General features: G+C 34.6%; 1 protein-coding gene across 1 annotated transcript; it reads left to right on the forward strand.

The window, feature by feature from the left end:
• The first annotated feature begins 978 nt into the window (after positions 1-978).
• Positions 979-13,345, forward strand: LOC125658510 (TNFAIP3-interacting protein 2-like). The gene is made up of 8 exons (XM_048889787.2): positions 979-3,545; positions 3,779-4,216; positions 7,412-7,717; positions 8,003-8,077; positions 8,807-8,992; positions 9,178-9,477; positions 9,736-9,855; positions 10,728-13,345. Exons 1-8 carry the CDS (start codon positions 3,534-3,536, stop codon positions 11,139-11,141), a joined length of 1,851 nt encoding a protein of 616 aa, XP_048745744.2. The 5' UTR covers positions 979-3,533; the 3' UTR covers positions 11,142-13,345.
• Positions 13,346-14,044: the final 699 nt, after the last annotated feature.

The following is a 14,044-nucleotide window of genomic DNA, read 5'->3' on the forward strand; positions in this document are numbered from 1 at the left end:
GCTGAAAGTAGACATCCCTGTAGCACCCCTACTTCGACTGGGAAGCTATCTGTCATTTCTGTTTTGTACATCACCTTTGCTTGGAAGTTTTGTAAAATATCTGAATGATGGAAGTGATTTTGTTTAGGACTACTTAGTGTGTGAGAATCGCTAACAGAGTTAGCGAGGCGGCGTATGTGCGGTTTGGTTAGCGAGGCGGCGTATGTGTGGTTTGGTTAGCGAGGCGGCGTATGTGTAGTTTGGCGAAATGGATGAGCTGTAGTTGGTATATGCATGTACAACGTAGTTCCAATCATTTTTGCTCGATATATATCTGTAAAACTGACCAGACCCAACCTTACAGAAAATAGAATCAAAGAATACTCGTGTCGGGATAAACATACTTGATCTAATATCCATTATGCATTTCTCATTTTTCTCATTTTTATCAAGTTTGTGCTGGAAATGTACATTCAGAACTGCTACAGTAGTTTAAAAAAGATACTACTATTGCATCTGTTGACATTACCAAAGTAAAACCACACTCCATATTAATACCAAAATTCAGACATGATATCAGGTGTTTGTTGTTGTTTTTTGTGTGTTTTTTTTTTTAATTTAGTCAAACCGATATGTGACTTCAACAATATCATTTATTTGTCATATTCTCTTCTTCTTTTTTCTTATCAATCTTCACAAAGTATACTCAAATGAATAATCATGCCGTGCAAAATATAGGAGACGAAGATTAGGAGGGAGATAGACTTTTTAAAGTACCACGCTGAGTACCGGTAAAGTACCACGCATAGTACCGGTAAAGTACCACGCATAGTACCGGGCCGGTAAGAATGTTTTGCCTTTTTCCTCTTCCGGGTAAGGGTTGTAACAAAAAGGTGTAGCCTTTTTGTATATTTCACAACTAATTCCTTTCCCTTCAAATGATAGAATGATAGAACACATAGAATTTTGTTGCTTCATTGATTAGAGAACGACCTTTTTTTTTTAATTTAATTAAATTTTAACATCGAGTAAAAACTCATCTTTGCTAGACAAGGGTTTTCGGTCCACTCCGCTGGGGATTCTGTTGTAGAATTCTGGTTGAGGCCCCTTGGGGATCCGGGTTAGAATAGGTCCTCAGTACTCCTTGCTTGTTGTAAGAGGCGACTTCGGATGAGAACGCAAAAACCGAGATCCCGTGTCACAGCAGGTGTGGCAGAAGCGCCAAGCATCTATAAGCCTAAATTTGAAGCCCTTCACTGGCAAAGGTGAAGTCTTCATACGAGTGAAAAATTCTCGAGAGGGACGTACTACAATATTCAATCAATCGGGTTGAAGATAGAATGAGATAATCAGAGTGAAAGTCACAATTTGAAATTTCTGATAAGTCTATAATTTTTGAGTCGGAAATTGTTTTCGTAGTAGGTAGAGTCACATCTTAATGGCAAGCCGTGTTACTCTCCTCCCAGACTTAACGTGTCAAGCCGTTGGATATCAATGACAGTTCTAAGATTCAATTTTGATCCCCACAAATGAATATTACACAGACCTATCCTTCCCACTTCCAAGGATTTTTCACCAGTGGCGGATCCAATAAAAAACGAAGTGGGAGCGCAGTCCCCTGAAGCTACCTAAGTTTTGACAAAATAAGTCATATTCTTGATTTACGGGACATATTTCCATTTAAAAAATCGCCCGGCGCTGGACTCGCCACTGGTCCAATCCTCCTCATCTAGTTAATGCAAGACAAGGATATCAAAAGAAAATGAAAATTGTATGAAAGCATGTCTTTTCTAGTATTTTGTCAAATTGTGCAATGACATAAAGTATTGCATCCAGCTTGTGAGTGATTTTTTAAGGAGAGGGGATTTCCCTGTTACATACGGACGACTCTTTTAAACTCGACCTTGTCTGCCAGAATATCAAAATGTTTCCGCAGCATATTATCAGGGACCTCTATATGTATACACTAAATTGATATGATATTCACGGAAGGCCAAACTAACATGTATTCAAATAAAGTATAATGATATTTCATCATCAACAATAGAGACAATGATGCCTGGATATGGTTATGTAATAAGCAATATTGTTGAGTTTCTATAGAAATAATGTTTAAATTATACTTCTTTTGTCAACAATGCCTTCCGGGGCCCTTGATTGGTCAATAAAATATCTTGTATCTTGTTCCTATCTTCAAATAATTGAACATATTTCTAAAATTGAATAAGTATAATTGAATCAGAGATAGGTGAAAATGAATCATATATATATAACACAGCCCTCAAAGGATTTTATAAATTAAAAAAAAGACTTTTTATGTTTAGCACCATGAAATTAAAACAAGTACTCATCTCTTTGACCACACAATAAAACCAATTTTATTATATATAATTCTGAAATATGGGGTGGATACATAGAGTCATGGAATAAATTAAAATCATCACCAAACTTTTTAAATCACTTCAATGTGAGAAGCTTCATCATAAATATTCTAAATGTATTCTGGGTGTACATAAGAAAAGTACAAATTTTGCTGTACTATCAGAATTGGGGAAAGCTTTAGAATATGTTAAAATTGGATATCCGTTAAGAGATTTTAGTCAGTATAGATTTTAGAAAATTGTAAAGAAATTTCTCTGTGATAAATACACTGAAATCCGGTACAATAATCGAAATAAATTAATTGATGGGAAACTGTGCACTTATTTTAAACATAAGGAGCACTTTGGTTTTGAGAACTATCTTAATAAATTTAAAAATTTTGATATTAGAAGATCTATTTGTAAGTTACGGATATCAGCTCATAAATTAATGATTGAAGTTGGTAGATATTCTGGTATTACTAGGAATGAACGAATATGTAACAAATGCAACTCCGGTTTATTAGGTGATGAGATTCATTTTTTGATTAAATGTGAAAAGTTTGCTGATGAAAGAAAATCTTTTCGTGGTGCTATAGAAAAAACAGTTAAATTTTTTACCAAACTCAATGATGAACAAAAATTCATTTACATACTATGTTCTGAAGAGCCATCCATTCTAAATATAACTGGAAAATTTATTTTGAACAATATATGACAATGTATTTGTATATAACTATGTATTATGTAATCACTTCTTTCTTTACTTGTATATGTACATTATTTGTATGTATTTTCATGCTGCCCCTTGAGGGCCCTTGATTGGAAAATAATATATATATATATATATATATATATATATATATATATATATATACGTATAAATAATTATCATAGTTTATAATGTAACCACTAAAAACGTACAGAATAAGACGAAGAAGAAAAAGAAAGAAAGAAAAGAAACAACGACCCATTACGTACGTTAATATTTTATTCAATATTTCTCACCAACACAGTCTGTCTTTCCAGTGTTTTCAGCAAGAGCAGCTGTCATTGTCAAACTAAAACAGACTATAGGTATTTCCCCCTAGAAATTTGAGTCGCTATTAATAGCAGTGAGGTTGACAGTGGTAAAAGCCCTTACTTTTACAACGCAGGATCGAGTTTGCGTTTTTTATCAAGGATTTCCCATTTATGTGCCTGAAGGTAGGAGTTACTTCACAACACTGGTTTAAAAATTTTCAAATCCATCGTGTTTAAATGTGATCTAATGATACTAGGCCTAAATTAATAAAAAAAACTAGTCAGTTCTAGATTTAGGCCCAGGACCTATCCTCTTGTGTAACGTGTGTATATATACGATATCTTTATCGATTTTTTCATGTGAAGGAGACTTATATACGTCGGTGATTGGGTGATTTTGGGACACTTCATTTCAGATGGCGACAGAAATGACCAGAACAAATTCGGCAGAATCCTCGATGTCTTCGCATTATAGCATTGAACAGGAACGGGACTCTTATAAAGAGAAAGTGGAACACATGAAAGTTCTTTTAAAACAATGCCAATCTGAACTTCACACCTATAAGATCCGTCACGGGGGTGTGGAGACTTTTTCAAGACTCTTACAGGAAGCAAAACAGGAGAATGGTAATCTGAACAAGAAATTGAAGACGTTGGAAACAATTGTTCGTAATTTACAGAGTAGATTGATTAATAATGGATTATCCGCTTGTCTTAGCTTGGAAGAAAGTGATGATTTTATTCCCGGAACTTCTAAACAAGTTCTGGAAAATTTATCAAGAGAAAACTCTCGGCTTAAACAGCTTTTGAGATCGTCCCCATCCGACCCGGAAGAAATTCAAACCTTGCAACAGGTAAGTTATTTTTGCCTCGCGATTGGCGGGTTAGAAGAACCAATCATTACTGTTCTAGGATAAGTTCTTTCAGTGTTTCTGTGTTTCCTTTCTAAGAAAGGGGGGATCTTAACGTTGCCACGACTAGACAAGAAAGTTAAAGGCATTTTTCTTTTCATATTTTGAAAATTAGGACTGACAAATATATTCGATACGGGAATGATTTATATATATATATATTTGTGTAGTATAGTCTGTTTCTGGATAGTCGTTAACATCCTGGTACTATAGTAGTTTTAGACTTATATCTAATCTTATATCTAATTTATAAAATTTTATTCAACAATAACCTTACCTAATTGGTTTTGTCTTATATTATATATATTAAGGTTGATCAATGCACCAAAATTTTATATTGTAATATATATAATTTCACAATCGCTGCAAGCTATGAATTTTTTTAGGGGGTGTGTGTTTTTTCTGGATTAATAAGAAAGGTGTTTTGTTGGAAAATTAAAGATTTTAGAGTTAAAATCTTGCTGTGATCTGATGTATGATATGAATATCTAATTAAAACATGCCTAGAAGAATCAGAAAGATGTTTTAATATTTTTACATAAAAATATATATTTATTAATAAATCTATAGATAAAATGTTCAAGAAATATGTCAATTAAAAAATATGTATATCTAGACAAAAATATGTTTTTCTAGACAAAAATTTGTAGAAGGGAATTGAAATGAAATGGCTGGAATTCTGACATATTGTGAAGTTTAAACTAATTGAATCAAGCCTGATTTGAGTATTAGACAACACTACATTCCCTTAAATTGTTAAAGATTTAAGACAAGTGCATCAAATAACTACAATTTGATTATTTCAGTATTTATTGTCAATTTTGATCAGTATCAACTTATTTTTTTGTGAAGTTTGAAATAGCAATCAATAATTCATTTCATTTCTTTTAATAAAACTTTTATGACCGTGATGTTTGTCTGATATATATCCTTTTCTAATTGACATATTTCTTGAAGATTTTAGTTGTAGATTTGAAATTTAAAACTTTAAAAAAAAAATCAGAAAGTCTACCTTTGTCTTCTATGCTTGTTTTATAAGATGTTCATATATTATTGAAATTGGACTCTAAAATTTCTTATTAATTTAATTGCAAAAAAAAAAAACCAACATATTTTTTATCATTCTGAAAAAAATTATGCATCATGATTTTGTCAATTGATGGTGAAATAATGCATGTTTTATCCGAGATGCAGATTTGGGAGTAGCAGTCCACCTAAATTAATACTCATGATATTAAAAGTTGGAATTTTTACGTACCGATTAAAAGATTAAGTAGCACTAATAACATTTGACATTAAAACAAAATAAGGAGTGAAATATTTAAAGTAAGGTTATTTAAATCAACTGATTTCCATAAGTTGATATATTAATTACATGCGGTTGGTTTTGATAAATTTATTTTAATTAGTTCTATTTGAATATTTCCCCCCAAAAAGATTTGTAAATCCTGTTTTGAGTTTTATGATTAATATGATGATAAATGCAATCAGCATGACACGGAAAAGAATAGGTGTTTTTTTTTAAAAAAATAAAATAAAAATAAGCATTGTACACATATAAAATAACATGGACATCAATCATTCTCTTATATTTTATGAATGTGAGGTATAGTCTTTTTTTTCACTTCAAGAATTTTTCAGGATGAGAAATATTTCCATGTATAAACTATAAAGAAATTGATTGTTGAGAGATTTTTTACAAGTCATTGTCTGACTAATGAATCTGAAATACTTGGAGAACGAGCATAGAAACAAGCCATCTATTGCCAAACCCAGCAAGTGAAACTAGCACAGCAAGCAATATACAGTAAAACACAATTATAACAAACATGCTTACAACAAATTCATGCTTAACTGTTTTTTCGTTGGCCCCAGAGGTTCGCTATAACCGTGTTTTTGCTGTAAAGAAATCTCTGATAATGAGTGTGTGATAAAAACCAGGGCTTGAAGCTAACTTTTTATGTCACCAGTCCAGCCAGCCTGATGGGGTATAATTTCAACCAGTCCGCTGAAAAATTTACCAGTCCAACAGAGTTTTCCAGAAATAATTAAACACATTTCATTAATGTTATTAAAATGAAATTTAGCTCAATATGTCTTAAACAATATTGTAAGACTTAAATGTGGGATTTATATTACAAATTAGATTTATCTGATAGGTCTACAGATCGAAGCATCCCAAATGTGTAAATTTCATAAGTATATTTTCCAAAATGATGCTTTAGAAAATTAACTGGTCTCATCGGACTGACTAAAACAAATGTCAGTCAGTCCGCCAGACTTTTAACCAGTCACGGAATGACGGGCATATGTTAATTTCGAGCCCTGAAAACATGTTGGAGAAAGGGCCTTTATTGTAAAAGACAGGAATTCAACATGCATTCAATTGTGACTTCAGTATTTGCAAGAGAGGTAACTCTTCCTTGTCTGCCAAAATTCATTCTGATATTAAAATATATACAAATTTTATACCTGCATGCAGAAAAAATCGCTACATGGTAATAAATTGAATTGATGCACACATGAATTGAATTATCGCTTTCCTTAATTGTAGCAAATATCAATTCAATTGTTGATATCATCAATTCATTTGAAGAGAGCAACTTACAATTCAAATATTAAGATTGTACAAATGAAAGGCCATGCCCTCTTACAAAGGGAAATGATCAAGAAAAGGTTAAAAATAGGGGAGGGGGACATTTAAACATCTTCTTCTAAAGAATAGTTTAAACATATTTTATTGAGAAACTCAATAGGATCGGGCATCAGGCATAGCCTATGTAGGCCCTCTCCCTAATATAAAGGTCAAATACAAAGATATGATTGATGACAGGATTATTCGAAGATTTGACAATATTGTAATGAAGTTTACATGAAATTTGGTAATATGACAACACTTCAAATATCAAAATTGTACAAATGAAAGGCCCTGCCCTCTTACAAAGGGAGATAATCAAGAAAAGGTAAAAATAAGGTGGGCGAGTCTTTTAAAAATCTTCTCAAGAAGATTATACTTGTAGCTTAGAATTCATAAATAAGCACACATTTCCTATTAACTTATGAATATATACCTGACTACACCCATATTCTTCTTTGGTCTGTATATCTGGTAACACAGTTTTAATGCTTTTTCTGTAGAAAATCAAAGAACTGAGTCAATGGAATGGCACGCTTCAACAACAACTGGAGTCAAAGGTGTCTCGAATGAATGACCTTGAGCGAGCTCTGTCTAATTCTGCAGACGAAAAAGATGCTCAGATTCGTCGTCTAACGACAACAGTGGAGGAATTACGAGAAAGCTTTCGCACGAGAGATGTGTTATGCATATCGCTGGCTGAGGAAACCAACAACCTCCGTCAGCAACTGACAGATGTTGGGACCCAGTGCCAGCAGATGGCGCTACGTCTTGAGAACAGCAAAGCCAAGCAAGGAGCACAAGTTACGGTAATAAATGTGTTGTGTTTGAATTGAATAGCAGATCTCTGTTATTACGAGACTAATTGTTTTGTTATTTGCAAAATTGCATATTTTCAGAGGGAAATAGGTAACGAATTAGAAAGACAAAAAGAAATTTGTAAAGAAATATACAGCTTTTTTATGTTGGAACATTCTTTGATAGGAAAGTGATTTTTGCATTATCAAGTTCCCAATATATAAACTTATCTTAGATAACATGTTTTGTTTTATCTGACATTTTGAATTATGTAAATTATTTTTTTATTAATAAAGGGAACAGACAAGTTTCCAGAGAATATTGAAAGACTGAGAGAAGAAAATGTCACACTGAAGGCCAAAATGGAAGAGGTAGGCCACTTGTTGAAAGAAAAATCACTATATGCTGTTACATGTATGTGATAGTTGTAAAAAAAAGTCTCCCTTTTAGTCGTGTTTTTTTCAGGATTTTTTCATTTTCGTAGACATACATATATATGTATTATCAGTGAATAAATATATATTATTATTACAGTAACTTGATCTGAAGAGTCAGATCACGTCGAGTTGACAGGCGAGGATCATCAGATCACACGAGATGCGAAGCGTCGAGTTTGATCTGATGATCCGCGCCTGTCAACGAGACGTGATCCAACTCTTTGGATCAAGTTACTGTAGTAATGATAAATTTATTATATACCCCCTTATGTATTTTAAATCCACATTTATAAGATAATAAATGTAATCCAAATAGAATCATTGAAATTCATGGGGGCCAATTTTCGTGGATTGCTGAATTTTTACGGGTTCGTGGGGACGTAATTTCGTGGATTTATATATTTGTAAGAAAGATAACTCTGGAATGTTTGCTTTTGTCTTTATTCGTTGAGGATGTAAATTCGAGGGTGAGGGGTACCCACGAATTCCACGAAAATTGATCCACCACGAATTCTAATCATTCCACAGTAATTACATATTAAAGGTTTGGAACTTGCCCCCTGCAGGGTTCAAAGTACTATAATTTTAAAAATGGTAACTTCTGTTTACTAAACAAATTTGAAGAGTACAGGAATATCTTTAATTCAAAAAAATCTTTGACAGGTTACAAAAATGAACCACAGGTGGCAGTCATACAACACGATGCAGGAGCAGAGAATTCAGCAGTTGGTGGGCGAGTTGGAGGCTGCCCAGGATTTCACAGTCACTCCTGAGCGAGAAGAGTCAATCAACCGTGCTTTAGAAGAAGCCAAGACTAAACTCCAGTCACTGGAAACACAAAAAAAAGAGGTCAGTGTAGGGTTAAATTTGTATAACTTCACATGTCATGTATATTTCATTTTATTTATTTCATAACTGACAACAGTGAACACAAACCATTTAACACATGATACATGTCCTGTATACATGTATAATTTGTCAAACATTCATTTGCTTATTTTTCTCACGCGCTTCTTCTCTTTTTTTTTTATTAGTTTGAAACAAAATTAACTGAGGCTTTGACGTATAACTCCCACCTGACACAGGAAGTAGAAAAGCTCAGAGAGGAAGTGAATTCTCGTCGGGAGGGGACATGCCTGAGCAGTAACTCGGAATCTATCGAGGCCTTGAAACATCAGATTCAGATATGCACGGAGGACTTTGAATATGAACGCAGTGACAGAGAAAAGGCTCAGCACCGGATCTCTCAACTGGAGGAAGAGATGAAACAAATCAAAGCTGAACGAGATCGATATAAAACTAGACTTTCACAGATAGAGTCTGAAAATAGCAAGGTTAATAGTTATTATTAGACTGATAATATATGTAATAAACAGCACAGATTAGAAATGCCAGCATATAAAATTCATGTAATACTATGTTGCATTCTTACATTTTCAATCGTATAAAAAGCAATCTTAAAGTGTTTTTTCTTCATATAATTCAAATTGTGTAATTATAACCAAGAACTGATTTTCAATCAAGAATTCTGGTTTCCACTACACAAAATAATGGGATCAACTTGAGTTTATGGATCTGTGATTTGTTTACAGAGAGATTCAGTCAGCCGAAACCGATTGCCTCAGGTCAATTTAGACTACAACCTCCTCACCAACCAATCACTGTACAATGACTTTAATCTGAATCCAGTCAACCATGGATATTCTTTGGAGGTAAAACATTTTCTCGGACTGTATTGTTTTGTGATTTACTTCCCATTTAAGAACTTTTTCCCATGTGGAGACGTCGCTATCTTTAGGTGAAGTGCCACAAATTTTGATCTGTGCATGGGCCTCAGGGCTGTAACAGTGAGGATGATTGATCGCGCCAATGTCTACTGCGACATGGGACCTCTGTTCTTAAGGTTGTACATGTATCAAAAAGACTCGTGCCTTTCACTTCTGATGTCAGTTGTTACTAGAATGTCTTGTGAACTGGTCTAAGCAGTGGGTCTACATGTGTTCGACATGTAGTTATGGCACTATACTCTTGATCAGTCATGATGATTCGGTAGTCACAGCATTTCTTTTGTGACCTTGAAGTTGTAGGGTCGAGCTCCACTCATACCTTGTTCACGTCAGATGTATAATGTATAACTAGGTAGTGACTACTCTTTTGTCACATGCTTAGCATTTAGAAATGAGAGTCGCATCATTTCAGATGAGACCTTAAAAACAGAGGCCCAGTGTCATGGCAAGCATTGGCATAATAAAGAACCATTACTGCTACACACATAGGTCTAAATTTGTGGCACTTCACATAAAGTAGGTGACTTCTCAATATAAAGGAAAAATGATTCAAGGGTTGGAAAAACAAACATACAAAACTTAACAAGGTCATTTTGATTTACAAGGAGTTTGGGCAATAGTCGTAATGATGAAGTAATTTTGTCAATCACTGAGAGTTTGCCATTGATGAGTTTTAGTGTTAAAAAAGGTGAAGTAAAAGTTGTGTTGTATCAATCAACTGGCACCTATTAATTCAATTATTTATCCGTTTTTTAATACACTGAAGTTTACAACCTATATTTCTTTTTTTTATCTAGACACCACTTGCTGCTAGAGGTCCTAGTCAAAATCCTGAGCTAAAGCCCCCAAAGAGTTTACCTGTTGACCGCATCAAAGGACAAATTGATCACAGTATTTCTGATCCGAGTGTGAGTCCCTCGGTGTATACAGCCCAGACTATGAACGAAGTGGACAGTACTCTTCAGACAGACAATACCTCATCTATGTCACAACTTAGTGTTCCTAAAAATAGCCAGGAGTTAAGTGGCAAGGCCGATTCCGAGTTAGGTCTTTCTCTGACAGTTCCATCTTTAAATGACCTTGATGAAATCAACGATACGGAGAGTGAAACAGGGAATGGACAAATGTTGTCGTGTCCAAAGTGTGGACAAAGCTTTAGTGCCGACTGTCATGCTCAGCTGGTGGAACACCTGGATGTATGTTGTGATTGACCTTGACCTGGGTAACTTTGACCTCTGATTGATCATGATGATATTGTTGTGTATTTAAGTTGAGTCACACACAGTAATAAAACATTTAAAGTACTTGTAGAATTTTCAAGAAGATTTTGGGGCAATTATAAATTATTATTTGCCGAAACGTGATGTAAATTTTGAATTGGATTTCAAGTGTGTCCTTTCTTTAAACTGTATGAGTATGTCAAGTAACATTTCATCATGCAATGATCTACATGTATCTTACTGTAATTTTCATGACATCCATTTTACATAATGCATTCATCTCTCATTTACACATGGAATTCTATTTGCATCTGAAGAATCTGTAGAGGTTTTCAAACATTAATGAAGTAAATGTGGTGTATATGGTGTGAAGTCTAGTTGTATGTTATATAGTATTATACACATGTACTGTCAAAGTGGTTATATACACGTGGGGGGGGGGGGGGGGGGGGGGGGGGGGGTTACACCAATTACGTGGTCATGTAATAAGCGAGTAAATTTCCCCATGCATTTAGTTATAAATATTTTGATGTAATGTATTCAGTTATTGCGTATTTTTCCCCCACGCGTAAGGTTGGACGTAGAAAAACGCGTATTTAACCCCCAGACAGCGTAAATAAGCACTTTTACAGTATACCATGATATGTAGGCTTTAAAAAACTGTCAATTTACATTCATGTAAGCTTTAAAGCCCTTGAAGATAAGGTTGCTTGTGTGTGTACATGTAATTGCTTATTAGAAGTCCGTGTTACCTTCAGACTGTGATATATAACTCAATGATAGTGACAGACTGGGAAGGTGGGGATGCAATTATGTAAACAAAAAATAACGAACCTAGGATCAGTAATACTGTAAATCACACGTACATTTCATGAGGGCTTGTCTCAGTAGTCTTGCCTTATCGTATTTACCAGTGAGACATAATATTTGCAAACATTTCATTAATATTAAACTAAATATATGGTATACAAAAATTATTTACAAGATCTTTATATTTTTCATCAAAGGCAATGTCACAAACTTGATAATTTTTTGCAAACCAATCACAAATAAAAATTCAAACAGTTGAAACAAATAATTCCCATCCCACCAACTTGTCAGGTCTGTCACTGGGTTGTTGTGTGTCAATCTAGAAACTGTGATATGTGATTGTGAGAGGCAAATATATTACAGAATAAAAACACTGGGACAACTATATTAGGATTTTCTGCATTCTGTAAGAAAAACTTGTGTAGTTTCCATGATTTGATCATTTGAATGACATTATGTGGTAGTCTATTAGCAGACATTGAATATAAGGAAGGAATGGGGTTGTGAATATAGTGTTGATGGTGCTGATCCATTTTGCCAAATTTCTCCAGTTCTGTTTTGTGACATAACTGTTTATCATATTAATTGAAAAGATTGGTCATTCTGAATATCAAGAAGAAGAAAACCCCCACAAGGGTGATGATGTTTATTCAGCTAATTTTAAAGTAATTGATCATTAGAAAGGGAGACATGTTTCAGGGAAACTTACAAGTTTCTATGAGAGTGATTTCCTGACGTACTTGTAAATTAGCCACTAAACAATTTTGTTTTTATTACCATATTATATAATTACATCATGATTAGTTTGGTTGAGTTGCATTTGAATTGTGTAAATTATACCAATGAAGAATTGTGACATTTGCATGTGCAGAGTTTTCTACCCCAGACAATTTTTATTTTTCATTCAGGGAAAGTTGGGGGTGTGTGCTCCAACCAACACTAGAGATCTAATATTTAGTACTTTACAACTGAAACTGCATGGAATAGACAAAACTATGTATTTTTTTAGGGTGGGGGGTCCCCCCCCCCCACCTCTTGGTTCTGTGTTTGATGTGATTATAACAGACACTAGACAACCTGTACATTTGAGGAAATGAACATTGTAGAAATGATTTTTTCATTATTTACAAATTAAGATTACACAACATGCTTGTTGGAAATAAGAACAATTACAGCCGCATACCATTTACACTATGCTGTATTATCAAACAGGAATTGATACATTGATTAGTTCAGTAATTAGTACTGTTTTTATACATATATTACTGGTCATCATTCTTATCACTCAGTTACTATGGTTACAGACAATATTAAGAAACTGTTAATTTACTATGTTTGATCATGTTTAAAATTTCGTCTCACAATAAATGTAAGAAACCTGTTAAGGAATTGTTTTGTTTGAATGTGAAAAACAGACTTGAGTAGTGGAGTGTTCTGACGAGTGGGGTGTGCTGAGGAGGGGTGTGTGCTGAGGAGTTGAGTGTGCTGAGGAGTGGGGTGTTCTAAGGAGTGGATTATGCTGAGGAATGGAGTGTGCTGAGGTGTGGAGTGTGCTGTGAAGTCGAGTAATCTGAGGAGTGGAGTGTGCTGAGGAGTGGGGTGTTCTAAGGAGTGGAGGATGCTGAGGAGTGGAGTTTTCTGAGAAATGGAGTGTACTGAGGTGTGGAGTGTGCTGTGAAGTTGAGTGTTCTGAGGAGTGGAGTGTGCTGAGGTGTGGAGTGTGCTGTGAAGTTGAGTGTGCTAAGGAGTGTTCTGGGGAGGGGAGTGTTCTCAGGAGTGGAGTGTTTTGAGTGGATTGTTCTGAAGAAGGGAGAGTGCTTAGGAGTGGAGTTTTCTGAGGAGTGGAGTGTGCTTACAACTTAGTGTGCTGAGGAGTGGAGTATGCTGAGGAATCAGTAAAAGTAAAACGGGCAATCATTTCATGGAAAGTTAAAAATTAGTTTTTCAAAAGCTACTGATGTATATTTGAGATCATTGTTGCAAACTGAGGAATGGAGTGTTCTGGGGAGTGGAGTGTGATGTGGAGTGGAGTGTGCTGAGGAGTGGAGTGCACTGATGTGTGGAGTGTGCTAAGGAGTGAAGTG

Source organism: Ostrea edulis, chromosome 9 (genome assembly GCF_947568905.1).
Source record: "Ostrea edulis chromosome 9, xbOstEdul1.1, whole genome shotgun sequence".
NCBI classification, from domain to species: Eukaryota; Metazoa; Mollusca; class Bivalvia; order Ostreida; family Ostreidae; genus Ostrea; species Ostrea edulis.

Excerpts from the sequence above, each read along its gene's own strand:
- LOC125658510 (XM_048889787.2), top strand. Across the intron at positions 8,993-9,177 it reads TGGAAACACAAAAAAAAGAG|TTTGAAACAAAATTAACTGA; the intron begins GTCAGTGTAGGG and ends TTTTTTTATTAG. Across the intron at positions 9,856-10,727 it reads ACCATGGATATTCTTTGGAG|ACACCACTTGCTGCTAGAGG; the intron begins GTAAAACATTTT and ends TTTTTTATCTAG.